This window comes from Rhinatrema bivittatum, chromosome 7, assembly GCF_901001135.1.
Source record: "Rhinatrema bivittatum chromosome 7, aRhiBiv1.1, whole genome shotgun sequence".
NCBI classification, from domain to species: Eukaryota; Metazoa; Chordata; class Amphibia; order Gymnophiona; family Rhinatrematidae; genus Rhinatrema; species Rhinatrema bivittatum.
The window spans coordinates 67269424-67286382 of record NC_042621.1 but is presented as its reverse complement, the minus strand read 5'-3'; the positions used below and the strand labels follow the sequence as shown (position 1 = coordinate 67286382).

General features: G+C 39.4%; 1 protein-coding gene across 3 annotated transcripts in view; it reads right to left on the bottom strand.

The window, feature by feature from the left end:
* PHKB (phosphorylase kinase regulatory subunit beta) overlaps positions 1-16959 on the bottom strand; it is a 601073-nt gene that overhangs the window by 36096 nt on the left and 548018 nt on the right. For 2 of the 3 annotated variants that reach the window (XM_029608470.1, XM_029608473.1), the window contains 4 exons: positions 3714-3775; positions 3462-3624; positions 2559-2640; positions 1782-1839 (listed from right to left, as the gene is read on the bottom strand). In XM_029608470.1, the coding sequence (XP_029464330.1) occupies positions 1782-1839; positions 2559-2640; positions 3462-3624; positions 3714-3775 (365 nt within the window). Of the gene's footprint in view, positions 1-132; positions 224-1781; positions 1840-2558; positions 2641-3461; positions 3625-3713; positions 3776-16959 lie in introns of all 3 variants that reach the window. The other variant, XM_029608471.1, reaches the window with a different exon arrangement.

Genomic DNA, 16959 nt, shown 5'->3' with positions numbered 1-16959 from the left:
TTTTTTCCCCCATGAAAGCGTTTGTGGGATGCAAAATGCAAAGCATTTATTTTTCAAAACTTCATTAGTTACACTCAAACAATACAACACATTGCAAGCTGCAGGGCTTCAAACCTTTGTGCATTTTTTTACCTGCTTCCCATGTACCAGCAAAGTAGTAATATGTGGGGCTATAGAGGAAGCTAATTTCTGTGCAAAAGCAGCAGTGTAGCGTACCACCATCCTAGGGATTTCACATAAGTACAACAGAAAAATAAAGAGAGAAATATTTTATAGTATAAAATAGTTCAAAATTCTTTTGGCTGAACTAGCATGATCCCTCCAGCAAAGAGAGATGACTTCCTAACGCAGGAAATGTCAAACCAGGTTACGGAAAGAAACCCCTGCAAATTATTTGGATGGCTGATGTGCATAGCTGAAATTTGTCTGATGAATATGCTGGGGATGCATTGCATGTTAAGCAATCTTTATAGAGTTAAAAAAAAAATACAAAAAAACAAAGAAAGTAATGTCATAGCAGCTACATAAATTGTTTGCTTCTCTTGTTGTGAATGACGACCTCTCTTAAGCAGGACAATTGATCATAATACATTGGAACCTGTGTGTCTATATAAAACTACGGTAAGTTGAAAAACAGGCCTCACCAGAGTTTAGAACATGAAGCCATTTAATAAAGACAATTAAGCAGAATAACTTCCGTATGTAACAGGTAACGTACATCCTGCAAATATTCTGTTTATGACCCAATATATTCATAAGAATATTATTCATAAGACATTATTCATAAGACATTATATAAACTCCTTCACATCCTAGATCTTATATTTTTCACCCTAGCATTTCATATTTCATTACAACTATTTGTCTGAAAAACAGGTTTGTTTGTAAAATGAGTTGGTGGTCTTGGTCTATCTGTTAGTGGACAAGAAGCATCTCTAAGAAACCACTTTGTGCTTGCTACTAACTGGGACCTCACGTGGGTGCTTTAGCAGAGGTATCAAGGACTGAATGGGCATTGTAAGCGATTCCCCCCTCACACCTTAGAGATGGTCTCTCCAGAAAAGCACTGAGGCACATTGGCAGGACAGTGTGGAATTACGGGTACAGTATTTTGGACATGATCTATGAATAAATGGAAGACTTTGGTTTCCATTGTCATCAAGCTGGCGACTTTCATGGGTACTGGAGTCAATAGGAATCTTTCAGAGATGTATTAAACATAGTCCTTTAATGCTTCATCTTATTCATGTCCTCCTTCTACTCAAACTACTACCCATAGCTCCCATGATTAAGGGGGAAGAGGGGACAGAGGTCAACCTCTTCTACAACTTCTTACATGTACTTTCTGTTAAACTAATACAATAAACCCAGGGTTTGTCTATAATAACTCTTTTTTTTTTATTGGACAAACTAAATACATTTGTGACTAGTTTATCCTGGCGAAGGGAATATAGTTTCTAAAAACAAGCCACGAATGTATTTAGTCCAAAAGAAGGTGGTGGGAGATAAAATATGCAACCATTCTGTTATGTGTTTTCAATGTGTAGGGTTTATCAGAAACAAATGCACCCTATTGTTTTACTGACATTATTAAAGATCTTTGAATTAATAAAACAGATTAAAAAAAAAAATCACCTACAACTTTGATGACTCTCATTTCTATTAATCAAGTAGACTAGTATGGCAACCGCACTCTCTTACTGTTCAATATCCAAGATGTTTTCACTATTGAATTATCAAAGCAATAAACTAATGAAATCAGAAAGAGGATGCACACATACCAGAGTTTTTTGCTGCCAGATCTTCTATAGATTCTTTCTATATGATCATACACAGTACCTGTGCATCAATACATTAAAAGATAATATGATTTAAGCATGGATGCCTACATTTTGACAATAAAATATAACTATTACGCAGCCTGCTTCAGAGGGGAGGCTCCACCTCTACTGCTGACTGCGTATTTATTGGAGACAGGACCATGCCGAGTGACACATGTAACATATACCCTCCGAAACAGATGCACTGCACAAATCAATATCTATTTAATGACAAAAGCATTCAAACTTTAAATCATTCAACAGCATCAATTAGCTGAACAGACCCTGGAGCCTCAGAGCACAAATGAAAGGAACGTAACCTTCACAGCTCCATTTTGTACAACTGGTCTTAACAGATTACAAAAATAAGTACATGACAAACAAATAAAACTGTCAATGAGAATGCTAATATATTTTATTCTAATGGGCATAACTCCCTTTACCTTGAAATTTAACTATCAATAAGGCAATTTAAACATATTTGTGAAAAAATAATTCCTTATTCCATGCTACGAATGACAACCCAGCAACAAAAAGCCCATAAAAATTCAGAAGTTTAACTACTAATCCCGCTCTGCCATCTCAATGTGCATCTTCCACTAAAACTAAACTAAAATCTGGTCCAATGAAAAAACAGTTAATGAACCTGCTTCCATTATTCACATGCTCTAAAACCTGCATCAACCATAGTACAGTTTTCCAGAACAGAAATGACAAAGGTAAAAGCGAAAAACTCACCTTCTCTGGTGATAAAATGAGGTCCTTCCCTCTTAAGGAGAATACTTAAAAGAATCGCCTGACTGGCCAGACAATTGCAATCCTAACAATAAAAAAAAAGGCATAGTATGAATTGCTCAAAAAAGATTTCAATTCGTATCTATTAAAGACACTTAGGGGCCAGCCCAGTGGCAGCATGGAAGATCAGGGTTCAATTCCCAGGCTATTTAAGGAGGATGCTGCAGAGGCAGCACATACAGCCCTTGGGTGAGAGAAGGAGTCTCAGCCATTGCACAGTAGTGCCACCTACTGGCCAGGCTCAGAGTACACAGGCTGTGGTCCCTGGCCAAGAACTGTCACTAAAATGGCTGAGTTAGGTGGGCGGTTATATAAACCTGCAGGAAAAGTCTTCTTAGTTGCAAATGAAGGCTTATGGCCACCATAGCCGAGATTAGCCAGATCCAAATGAAGTGGAAACCCTAAAGGAGGAGAAGGAAAACTGATGGTCCAAGAAGAAAAATGCTTAAGAATGAAGGAGGGAAATTTTTGTACAATAAACTGGGAAGAAGGAAAAAAAAATATTTTACAAAGACTGAAGTAAGTGCCAAGATTATTATTATGCTTGGTAAGAGCAAACTTTCAAGAAAAAAATGTTTGGGGGTTTTTTTTTCTACCCTTTCATTTTCCTACTGATGCCCCAGTGACTTCCACTGCTATTACCAGTATGAAAACTACCTGCATGCCGCCCAGTCATACAGCTTGGCCAACCAGGCTGCTGGCACAAAGACATTACATTTTTCCTTCATAGTTGATGACGTCTTCCCCATCTCAGGTCCACCCTGATAAACGGCCTGCAAGCTCAACACCATACAGGGAAAACCCCCTCAAGTTTCATCTAAAATATTCATTATATGCTCTGCTTACATTGAGTTTCTGGAGAATTTCATACGTTGGCTTGTTTTTCCAGTCGCTGATGTTGATGTCGGGTTGCTGCTCCAGATCAGAAGCATTTGGCGTGCTTGTCTGTCTTTTGACTTTTGAATGCTTTGGGAGTTCAAGCTCCTCAAAGCTTTTGAATTCAGGCAATCTGCAAAAGTAAAAAGTTTACATTTCATATAGTTCTGATTTTATTTTAATAAAAAGTGCATATCATTTAATTTCCCAAATGGCCCTTACTCTTCGGTTTCATTGATCCTAAGAAAGTCAAGTTGCTCGACCACTGCTCCAGATATTAATGTCTAAAAGAGAGAGAAAAAAAAAAGGAAAGAAATTGCATACAAAAATTTAATAGCAAGATTAATACTTTACAAAGAGGCAATAAAATCAGCGGGCAAAATGGAAAATTAAACCTTTGCTATGGAAGCTCTGAAAGGTAAGTGAGTGGCCCCTCTCACCACCACCAACCCTGCCATCTGAGATATTTTTGAAAAAAAAAACAGGTTCCATTCTGCAGTATTCTAGAGATGCCCAAAAAGTTGTACACAGAAGCAAACCTTGACAGGGCAGATGACAATCATCCCCACCCCCCCGCCCAGCTTTACTTCTTGCTGCAAGAGGATAAAAGCTTCAGGCTGAACACCTCCAGATTTATACGGCTCAGAAATTCTGCAGACTTGATGCCTTACTCACAAGTGAATTACTGCTGCCATGGGTACAAAATGAGAGAATATTCTCAGCAACAAGAACCTATAAATCATTCTTGTAATTAATTTTACATCTGATGCCTTTACTTCCTTTAATAATATTGGCACGCCACGAGAACAAGTAATTTACAAAGGTCTTTTTTTTTTTTTGAAGTGAAAGGAAGCTAATGTATACTGCAGATAGGAAAGATGGATTGTTTCATGTGGTCACCCATCAGGTTACTTTATAATTAAACTGTTCAGCTGCACATTCTGAGTGGGGGAAGGTATCAGACAGTGGAACATTTATTTTTATGGTATTCTAGTAATGAACTCTTTCTTCCAAATGAGTAGCAATGCTATGCATAATCCTATTTTATTTGTGCATTCTTACAGGACAAGCATGCCTGAGTTAATAAATGGGAATTGGAGATGAGTAGAAGGTTTGAACTAGGTCTTCCAGACTTAATGAATTACCACTGAAATGATAAAAGGTTTGTTTTCTTGAAAATTCCAATAATTACAGCATGGACAGATGTGACATTTAAACACTGGTGAAATCAGCAGGGCTAGTGCAAAAGCACCTCCGGAGTTACCAAGTGATCTAGTTACTAGAGGAATTTAAAATCAGCTCTGACTTTTTGACACCCTTTTCTGTAGCATTTTGGTATCAAAACGGATGGAAAATGGAAGAAACAGGACTACAACTACCATAAGGCACTGCGATGTCAGTATACAGGCCAGGAATGACTCAATGTCATCTCCCTCCAGAAAATGTGTTTGGCAGCTCTGAACCTTTCCATCAGACATTTTAAGAACACTGGAAAGCAGATCATAGGATGAAAAAATAATCTGGTAAATATCCAGCAAATCTTAAAAGGTGCACTAGTCTTCAGTCTGAAAATCTTAACCCCACAAAAAAAACTAAAATGAATTTAGCAGCTGCAGTTCCCAATATGAATGGAAGCCAGCAGGCAGGAATGCTGTTACTGTAGGGTGCACTTACTGGGTTCTCCACAAAAAATAAAAAAATATTTCAAATGAGCAGCGTATTCAAAAAAACAAAAACAAAACTAAGCAAAGCGTCACAGCCTGTGGTCTTACACCTCAGCTAGCATCATGGCAAACAATTACACAGGAGCATGACTTCACAATTCAATGATTTATGACTTAGTGTTTCATTAAAATAACTTGACTATTCTTTAATATTTAAGGTGGTCCATGTATTCATGTCTCACTTCCAATTTTAGAAAGTTAGCATTGAAGATGGTGGATTTTGACCAAGAAGAAGAGCTATGCATGTACGTATCTTTTACAGTGAAATCTGGTTTTATAGTACTATAGATCTTAGCATTTAAAAGGCCTACTTAACATAGCCAACTCCGAAATGTCAGTGCAGTTGGAAGTAATCCCCAGGTGCGGTAAACTATTTTAGGACAACCCCATCCAAGGAGAAAATATATAGCAGAGGTAATGGAGTCAAGCTGTCAAGGGCACTCCAACAGGCTGAGTGAAGGACTCTGGAGAGACAGGTGCATGGCACCTGTAAGTATGGCCAGAAAGTTAAAGCTTGTTTTCATCTTCCGTGGGTGTATGCCACTAATTTTCCTTCAGTTAATAACCTTCATGAATAAGGAATGACGACAAGGACTGCCAAATAGACAAAGCATCTGAAATATTTATTATCGAACAGGCCATAGGAAAGGCTAGGAGTGGAAAGGCGCATGAAAGCATCCAAGCAGAGAGTTTAATACAGTTTTGCTAGCACAGTCCACTTCAACTTTAGGTAACGTTTTATGGACTAAAAAAGGGTTTTCTTTTCTCTCTCTCTTTTTTTTTTTTTTTTTTTTAAGAAATATGCTAAAACATGGAAAGAAACAAAGTGTAGCAAACAGGTTGGTCCATATTTCCTAATAATGAAATCCTATTCCATCAAATGCCTAGCGGAGTAATATAAAAGATAAAGAATCTGTATAAAACAAAGTGCTACCAGGCCATTCAATAGTGGCACAGCACCACATGATACTGCCGTTCGTATGATTCTTAAGTTGAGGGTCAAGTTACAACACAGCGAGTTGCAGGATCCACCATTCCTGCTAAATAAGGTGCATGTATTCATGAATGCAGTATTGCTTGGTAGACATACTGTCTACTTGAGGAAAAAAAGAAGCAATGCTACCAATTAGGACTGTATGAGTGATATAATGAAATACCAGTCTCCACCGCCCACTGTAAATCTGTTTTATGTAATTTAATAAAGGTGGCAGAGGCCAGTAAAACACAGAAGTTAAGCATTGGCAGCATATAAGGAAAAAAATTTATCATCAATGATTTATTTGTTGAATAGGCAGAATGAAAAACAAATTCAGTTTTGGACATAATCCTACAGCAGAGGAATTTGCAGTAGATAAGCAAATGCAACGAAATTAAGACAAGTGTAACGCAGTGCAATGGGACAAGTCGTTCTCAACCCAGTGGTTCTTAGGGGATTCACTAAAAATGGAGATGGGCAGCTGGTGGAGACCATTATGCTGGTCACCGAAGAGAGGTTGCTGGCTGTGATAATTCTATGCAAACATTAGTTTTGAAGGCTAGGGTTAATGTGAAAATTGCACTTGTTGCTGCTTCTGGACCTAACAGAAAAATATCAGTGAGAAATTTGTGGGATGGAGAAGACTGGCATGCCCATAATGGGTTTTTTTGTTTTTTGTTTTTACTTTTTATCTAATCCTTGGCATTCCTTGCTCTTTTCCTCTACAGTTCTATTATTTCCTATGTAAATTTACTCTCTCTTTTCCTTGCAACTTAGGGCAGAGCAATCACTATATATAGTGAGACAGGGGAGACATCTTATCGTCCGCAAACACCTTTGAATGTTGATCTTAACTTGAGTTAATGCCATCTATCCTTCCTCCTCCCACTACTCCCCATCATCCTTAGATGTCTTAATTATCCATTGCCTATTACCACTACTTTGCTGCCCTATTTATATTCGCTATTTTTTTTCTTATCAATATTTGCTATTTGTTTGTCTCTTTGAAGACCTATTTATATTTGCTATTTGTTTGTCTTTTTGAAGACATTTGCTATTTGTTTGTTTTTTTGAAGACTGTTCTACTTACAATGTTATTTGTTATCTGTCAAATTGTTTAAATGTAACGCCTTAACACACGATTTGTTAACTGACGACTTGCTTTCAGTGTAACTCCTTAGCCGCAATTGTTCAGTTAATATGGAAACCGATATGATTTGATATCTTTTTTGTCAAGAATGTGGGTATATAAAAATTCTAAATAAATAAATAAATATACTGGGGGCAAATAAGACATATCAAACTTTTCAAAGTGGTAAAGTTGTCGTGAGATGTTGAGTACCACTGCACTAGGAAATCAAACGGGGGGTGGGGTAGGGGTGAAGTAGAGTTAAAGGACAAATGTATAAAACAAGAACTGGGTTGGTCAGTTGGCAAGTGCTGCGAGCACTGCTATGTGGACCGTCCCCAATTCGATCCCCGCATTAGGTCCTTCCACTACCCAGCTCGGCTGGGGCCTAGCATGCACAGCCCAAGGGCAGAAAGGAGTCAGAGTCATCAAGGGAGACATCTAGTTGCTGGATTCAAGGCCCAAGATTGCAGGTTCCTGGAAGCAGCCCTGGGGCATTATTACTGGCTAAGGACCGTCACTGCAATGATCAAATTAGGTATGGTGGGAAAGAGGGAATATTAGAAAGTGGGAGGGGGAACTCACTAAAAATAAATAAATTACAACAGTGAACAGCCATTCAGAAAAATAAGAGGGACAGCCATAATCTTTAACCTAGTTAGATCTTTAAACTATGATCATTTATTTTAGCAAAACTAATGCACACGTTAGGAACTGACCAAGTTAAAAATGTATTTTTTATTTATTATCAAACAAAAAGAATGTGTGGCAAAAATTAGTACATTAGTGTTCAATACATGTCCACCAGTTTATTAAATTTGTAGCAAATCAAGGAAAACACATTAATACAATCGGTAATACAAGGTACACTCGTTATTCAAAGAAGCCACAACATGGCCATGTTTCGTGTCAAGGCTGCGTCAGGGGGCATACACGTGAATACATCCTTGCAGAGGGACCTCGGGGGATAATGTTGTGTTAGTACTGGTGAGACTGCATAATGAGACTTCAAATACTAGGTGCCGGCATCTAGCTCAGCGTCAGGAGAGGGATTGGTGGACACACATTTTTTTGCGCTTGATATAGCATCATCCTCTTTGATCCTCCAAAAGATGATAGATGGTCCACCAGCTGCCTCCAGAAATATAATATAGCTATCCTTGCCAACAGCAGCACTTTCTTTATCCACATCCTTTGAGAGGAGAGACAGCTGGATAATTTTCTCAGTGGAAGGGAGTGGACAGTGGAGTGCCTCAGGGATCTGTATTGGGACCCTTACTTTTCAATATATTTATAAATGATCTGGAAAGAAATACGACGAGTGAGATAATCAAATTTGCAGATGACACAAAATTGTTCAGAGTAGTTAAATCACAAGCAGATTGTGATAAATTGCAGGAAGACCTTGTGAGACTGGAAAATTGGGCATCCAAATGGCAGATGAAATTTAATGTGGATAAGTGCAAGGTGATGCATATAGGGAAAAATAACCCATGCTATAATTACACAATGTTGGGTTCCATATTAGGTACTACAACTCAAGAAAGAGATCTAGGTGTCATAGTGGATAACACATTGAAATCGTCGGTACAGTGTGCTGCGGCAGTCAAAAAAGCAAACAGAATGTTGGGAATTATTAGAAAGGGAATGGTGAATAAAACGGAAAATGTCATAATGCCTCTGTATCGCTCCTGGAAGATGTAGTGGGCCAGATTGACAAACTAAAGAGAAGCAAATCACCTGGACCGGATGGTATGCATCCTAGGGTTCTGAAGGAACTCAAAAATGAAATTTCTGATCTATTAGTTAAAATTTGTAACCTATAATTAAAATCATCCATTGTACCTGAAGACTGGAGGGTGGCCAATGTAACTCCAATATTTAAAAAAGGCTCCAGGGGCGATCCAGGTAACTATGGACCAATGAGCCTGACTTCAGTGCCGGGAAAAATAGTGGAAACTATTCTCAAGAACAAAATTGTAAAGCATATAGAAAGACATGATTTAATGGAACATAGTCAACAGGGATTTACCGAAGGGAAGTCTTGCCTAACAAATCTGCTTCATTTTTTTGAAGGGGTTAATAAACATGTGGATAAAGGTGAACTGGTAGATGTAATGTATTTGGATTTTCAGAAGGCATTTGACAAAGTCCCTCATGAGAGGCTTCTACGAAAACTAAAAAGTCATGGGATAGGAGGCGATGTCTTTTCGTGATTACAAGCTGGTTAAAAGACAGGAAACAGAGATTAGGATTAAATGGTCAATTTTCTCAGTGGAAAAGGGTAAACAGTGGAGTGCCTCAGGGATCTGTACTTGGACCGGTGCTTTTCAATATATATATATAAATGATCTGGAAAGGAATACGACGAGTGAGGTTATCAAATTTGCAGATGATACAAAATTATTCAGAGTAGTTAAATCACAAGCAGACTGTGATACATTGCAGGAGGACCTTGCAAGACTTGAAGATTGGGCATCCAAATGGCAGATGAAATTTAATGTGGACAAGTGCAAGGTGTTGCATACAGGGAAAAATAACTGTTGCTGTAGTTACACGATGTTAGGTTCCATATTAGGAGCTACCACCCAGGAAAAAGATCTAGGCATCATAGTGGATAATACTTTAAAATCGTCAGCTCAGTGTGCTGCAGCAGTCAAAAAAGCAAATAGAATGTTAGGAATTATTAGGTCGCCGCATCTCAAAAAAGATATAGTTGCGATGGTACAGAGAAGGGCAACCAAAATGATAAAGGGGATGGAAAAGCTTCCCTATGAGGAAAGGCTGAAGAGGTTAGGGCTGTTTAGCTTGGAGAAGAGACGGCTGAGGGGGGATATGATAGAGGTCTTTAAGATCATGAGAGGTCTTGAACAAGTAGATGTGACTCGGTTATTTTCACTTTCGAATAATAAAAGGACTAGGGGGCATTCCATGAAGTTAGCAAGAAGCACATTTAAGACTAATCGGAGAAAATTCTTTTTCACTCAACGCACAATAAAGCTCTGGAATTTGTTGCCAGAGGATGTGGTTAGTGCAGTTAGTGTAGCTGGGTTCAAAAAAGGTTTGGATAAGTTCTTGGAGGAGAAGTCCATTAATGGCTATTAATCAATTTTACTTAGGGAATAGCCACTGCTATTAATTGCATCAGTAGCATGGGATCTTCTTAGTGTTTGGGTAATTGCCAGGTTCTTGTGGCCTGGTTTTGGCCTCTGTTGGAAACAGGATGCTGGGCTTGATGGACCCTTGGTCTGACCCAGCATGGCAATTTCTTATGTTCTTATGTACAATTCTGGTCGCCGCATCTCAAAAAAGATATAATTGCAATGGAGAAGGTACAGAGAAGGGCTACCAAAATGATAAGGGGAATGGAACAGCTCCCCTATGAGGAAAGACTAAAGAGGTTAGGACTTTTCAGCTTGGAGAAGAGACGACTGAGGGGGGATATGATAGAGGTGTTTAAAATCATGAGAGGTCTAGATCGGGTAGATGTGAATCCGTTATTTACTCTTTCAGATAGTAGAAAGACTAGGGGGCACTCCATGAAGTTAGCAAGAAGCACATTTAAGACTAATCGGAGAAAGTTCTTTTTTACTCAACGCACAATTAAACTCTGGAATTTGTTGCCAGAGGATGTGGTTAGTGCAGTTAGTATAGCTGTGTTTAAAAAAGGATTGGATAAGTTCTTGGAGGAGAAGTCCATTACCTGCTATTAAGTTCACTTAGAGAATAGCCACTGCCATTAGCAATGGTAACATGGAATAGACTTAGTTTTTGGGTACTTGCCAGGTTCTTATGGCCTGGATTGGCCACTGTTGGAAACAGGATGCTGGGCTTGATGGACCCTTGGTCTGAACCAGTATGGCATTTTCTTATGTTCTTATAAGGAATGAGTATCTCCAAACACTTCAGATACATCATCATAGATCACAGTTAAAGAAGTGACCCAATTTAAATATGATTATACCTTTTTCCAGAAAGACTGTATTTTGGGGAAGACCAGAAAGAATGACCTAAATTCCATACTATAGCAGAACGTTTTATACATAGGTTTACTGTGGTGAAAATAAAAGCTCTGTTTAAAACTTTAAACTGAGTCTCTAGTAATTGTATATATATTTTTTTATAACTCTTGATTTAAACAATTAAAAAAAACAACAAAAAAAAACAACAGTCTTCTGAAGCAATAACACAATTCAAGGTTCTCTGACATTTCGTGAAGCAAAAATTAAAGATATACCTCATCAGGCATCACATTAAAAGGGAGCCATCAAAACATGACCCAGCTGTTGATCATAATACTCCAGGTACAGCCCCCAGATGCTTAAAACATTGAATGTGCATTCTGTTGATCATAATGTAAACGCTCAGTATGCGCAAGATCTGTAACTTGAGCCTAGCAGTAGTCCATATTTAGGCTGGCTTTCCAGAATTTTGCAATTGCAAATCTGGCAGCTAACTGCTAACTGACCAACACTCTGCACTTGACCAGGACTGATGAGCCAACCCACCTTCCCAAGGCTCGGCCCAATAAAAACAGGAAACCCTAAGATGTCTGCAGTAGCATGAGTAACCTGTGACCAAAACAATTGGACACTTTGGCAATCCCACCATATGTGCCGAAAGGAGCCTACCTCTCCACAACCTCTCCAACACAGGTTTCTAGCCTCCAGGTATATTTTTGAGTAAAAAAGGGGCATCTGATATGTTCGGTGCAAGAACCTCAACATTAGAGCAAAACTTTTGGCACATATTGAGACATGATGAGCAGAGGTCCATGTACCTTTCCAGTTCTACTGGTTAAAGCCATACCCAAATCAGCATTTCAAACATCCACAAGACCAGAAGAAGTTGCGTTCCCAAATTTACTACACAAAATATCACAATAAACAAGGGCAATACTGCGCCTCTTCGCTTTAGCGTCACTCAAAAAAACGCTCCATTCCATTCAAAGACCGAAGAGGACTGTCTACATTCACACGCCCACGTACAGCCTGGCACAACTGCAAATACTGGACCTACGATCTTTGGTCTATTCCATAATCCTCAACTAACGTAGAGAAGGGGGCCACCCCCTCCCCTTCCTCATCACTCCAAAAATGTACCAGAGAAATTAGCCCGCATACACGCCAGTCTTTGAAAACCAGAGTAAAAGTGCAGCTAGATAAAAGAGAATTAAAATACAAGGGGGAAATGCGCCAATAGGACTACCTCAACAGACCTGCCGACGTATTGGACAATCACGCGGCAAAAAAGGTAGCAAAGTCAGCCCAGCAACGCCAGCCTGATTATGCTCAAGAGCCATCCAGGATGCCTCAAGCTTACCAACTGTGCCACCCAGTAGTAAATTCGGAAATTAGGTAGAGCCATACCTCCTTGCTGTTTATTTAATCAAAGCTGACTTAACCGGATTCGAGCAGGCCTGTAATTCCAAATAAACCTACTCATCAACCCATGAAGTTCCGCAAAGATTCTATTAGGTAGATCACAATGGACATGCTGAAAATGATATAACAAACTCAGCAGGATCTTCATTTTAAGCAAATTAATTCTGCCCACCCAAGAAACTAACATATCATTCCACAACTGCATTCTCTTCTTAATATCAGCAATAAGGCCCTTATAATTCGTAGCAAACAGGTTCTTAAAGTCACAAAGGAAATATATTCCAAGGTATTGAAAACCATCATGCACTACTCGAAAATTGGCAAAACAATGCAAAATCAGGATTAGCCTGTCGATGGGAAAAATTTCAGATCTATCAATATTAACTTTATAACCAGAGATAGGACCATATTCAGCTAAAAGACGTAAGAGAATTCACCCTGACATAGAGGGCACCAACAAATAAATCAAGACATCATCCACGTGCAGGGAAATCTTCTCATCATGACCACCCAATTTAATGCCACGAATACCCACATGTTGCCGTATAGGAGCACCCAGAGGCTCAATAGCAATGTCAAAAAGCAAAGGGGACAACGGGCACCCCTGGCGCATGACACCAGCGATGGTTAAAAAAAAAAAAAAAAAATGTTAATGAGCCATTAAACAAAACTTGTGCCCAAGGATAATACATAGCCCGAATCCATGCCAAAAATTGATCCGTCAGCCCAACATGCTCAAGAGTATGAAACAAATATAGCCATCCCACCCTATCAAAAGCTTTTTCAGCATCATGAGACATAAGAGCCGGCTGCCCCACATGCTTAACCATGTGCAGTTCATTAAAACAAGTGTCTAGTATTGGCCGTGGAAACCCTACCCCTGACAAACCCAGTCTGGTCCTTATGAACCAAAACAGCCTCCAAGCGCATCTGCAACACTTTTGATAGAATCTTCAAGTCCGAATTTAACAAAGAAATGGGCCTATAAGAGCCACAATCTAGGAAGTCTTCACCTTTTTTGGGGATAAGAGTAATAGTGGCATCAGTCATATCCTGCAAAGTCTCGGGTGATACACCAACTTCCTGAAATACTGAGAAAAGAAAAGGGTCCACCTCCGACAGGTATTTCTTATAAAACTCAATCTGAAAACTGTTGGGCCCAGGACACTTCCCCCCAGGCACCTCATCAACGGCATTCTGAATCTCCAACAGGGAAAAAGGAGCCACAAACACAGCACTCTGCTACTCGGACAACAGAGGTAAACCAATGCCTTCAAGAAACCGCATAATATCCTCCACTGTGGGGGTGTCAGACGCATCATAGAGATTGGAAAAGTAATTCACAAATGCCTGCTCAATAACGCCAGGGTCTGAAGTTATTGAACCCTTTGCATCCCGAACAGAGAGAATATATGACGTGCCCACTCTTTTCTTAACTAATCTAGCCAGCATCGTACCCAGTTTATCCCCATGCACATAAAATTTTAATCGAGAGAATTTTAAAGCACTCCCAATCCTACACATCTCTAGTGTTTCCAGCACCCCTCACTTAGCTTCCAATGGCTTATACATGTGAGGAGAGCAATCGATCTTATGCCTTTGTTCGAAACCTGCAATCTCTACAAGCAGATCACTCTCTCTCATCATGCGCACTTTCTGCAGGTGACTTGCATTTGCTATGATCCTGCCCCATAGAAAGGCTTTGAAAGTCGCTCACCGAAGCCCAGGCCCATAATCAGCATCAGGGTTAAATTCATTAAAGTCTGCAACAGCCTTCTTAACCAAGTCTGGAAATTCTTTGTCACCAAGCAAAGAAAGATTTAATCACCAACTAAAAGCCTTAGGCGCGTGGGCGCTGAGTTTAAGTTGAATTAATATTGGATGGTGATCTGAAAGTGTACTAGTGAGGATTGCACTGCTCAACACAGAGTAGAGATTAGGCATGCACATAAAATAAAACAAATTCTACTATACATTGAATGTTTGAGTGAACAAAAGGTGTAATCACGCTCTAATGGATGGTGCTGCCTCCAGACATCAACCAGGAGAAATGAGGTAAGTAATAAGATCAACCTCATTAGTAAAGCTAAGCGATCCCAGCCAGCTCGAGAGTTTTTATCCAGTTCAGGGTTTATACATATATTCCAATTCCTCCAGACTACCAGAGCCTCAAAACCAAAAGAAGCTATTTTGTTCGTCAGCTGCTGGTAAAAGTCATGCTGCTCCGCATTTGGGCCATAAACATTTACAAGTGTAAAAATTATACATTCCAGGGTTACATACCGACCAGCTACATCAGAATAACATTTTTTTAACCTTCAAGGGTAAGCATTTATCTATTTTTTTTTTATTTATTCATTTTCATTAAATACAAAGCATTTACAATCTTTGTACAGTAATAAAAAAAAACCTTAAGCTACAATATTAAACATAGGAAATTCAAATCTTATATTAGTCCACAATACATTTAGGGTGGAGTGAAAATAATAGGAAGCCTAAACATCCCTCAACTAGAAAAAAAGAAACTAGCCTTTAGCCTGGTTTCTACTTTACCATCTTATACGGTTAAGTAATTGGACTAATCGTGGGTGATAAAGTACTTATCACCCTTCTTTGGGAGCTAAGCCATGTCTTAAGATGTTCCGGCAAGAAATATACATACGTGGAATTATTAAATTTAACAATGCATCTACAAGGGTATCTGAGCTGGAAAGTCGCTCCTAGAGCTCTTGTTTCCTGCCTCAGTACCAAGAAACCTTTCCTGCGTTCCTGCGTGGTTTTGGCCAGATCTGGAAAGATCTGGACAAATTGTCCCATAAAATGGGTCTCCATATTTTGAAAGTAACTTCTCATTATTGTCCCAACATCTTTCTCATAAATAAATGAAACTAATAAAGTGGCTTGCTCCACGATCTCAATAGCCGATGACTCTAGGAAATTTGTCAAGTTAGCCATATCAAGCTGATTATTTATCCTATTGTCTCTTGTTTGCCGAAAAGGTAGAAAATAGACTTTATTCAATGCCGGAATGTCTTCCAAAGGTATATGTAGAATTTCCATTAAGTACCTCTTCAAAGTAACTCTTGGCAATTCTCCTAAAATCTTAGGAAAATTTAAAAGTCTTAAATTGAATCTTCTAAATCGATTTTCCAGCATTTCTATTTTCCTATTAAGATTAGTACAATCTACAATTGTTGAGGTTTGCACAGCTTGAACATTTTTTAACTGATTTTCCAAAACCTGTACTTTATTTCCATATTCATTGATTTTCTTTTCATGGTCTTGAGCCACTAAGTCCATCCTAGAAGAAATTTGGGAAATCTGTGACATGCAGGTCTGGAGCGCAACATTCTGCTGGGCAATAAGCTCCCAAATTGTGTCCAAAGTTACCACAGGCAGCTTCAACGGGGGCACTATCTTTGATTGAAACTCCTGAGCTCCCACAGGAATGGAAATGTCCGTTGTTAAAAAAGAAACCAGAGTAGTCTTACCGCTTTCGCGTCTTTCCACCCCCTGGGCTCTGGTTTCTCTCTGGATAATGTCGCCGCCTTGCCCCAATGCTGTTCTCTCCGCCTCCTTTGTCGCAGCTGCGCCCTTCATGGTCTCCTCCGTGCGCAGTCCGCTCGGGGTTTCCAACACAACTGTAGACGGTAAGGACGAAATTGCCTGTGGAGCCCTTAACTCCGGAGGGCTGAGCGATGTTTCCCCAGACGAGGCGGCGGCCTCATTCCCGTCTCCGTCAGCGGGGTTCAGCATCTCTCCTCTTAGGCAAAGTTGTGCCGTTTCGAAGATGGTGCGTTGTCCGGCTGGAAGTGAGGGTGTTGAGGGGAAGACCCTCACCTTCCCTTTGCGTTTCGGGGGCAATCCAGTCAAAAATGAAGCAATAGTTTAAAGCATGAGCAGGAGCAAATGAAACGCGCTGCTACCAGGCGGCCATCTTAACTCCACGTGAAGCAGCATTTATCTATTTATTTGCTTTTATATACCGACATTGGTTGGCGTACATCACATCGGTTCACATCACAACAGCTGGAATAGTAAGACTAGAGGTCGTACTATTTTACATTTTAACATTAACTGAGATTGATACTAAGTATACAAAAATCATATAACAATAACTGTGTTTGGTACAAAGAAATACAGTGTGACGTTAATTTTGATTGCGAACTTTAAAATGAGTGGTAAGGGTGTTGTGGGGAGAACATGTGTCAGGAATAGAATTTGACAGGGATAACAGTGGGTGTTAAAGGAGAGA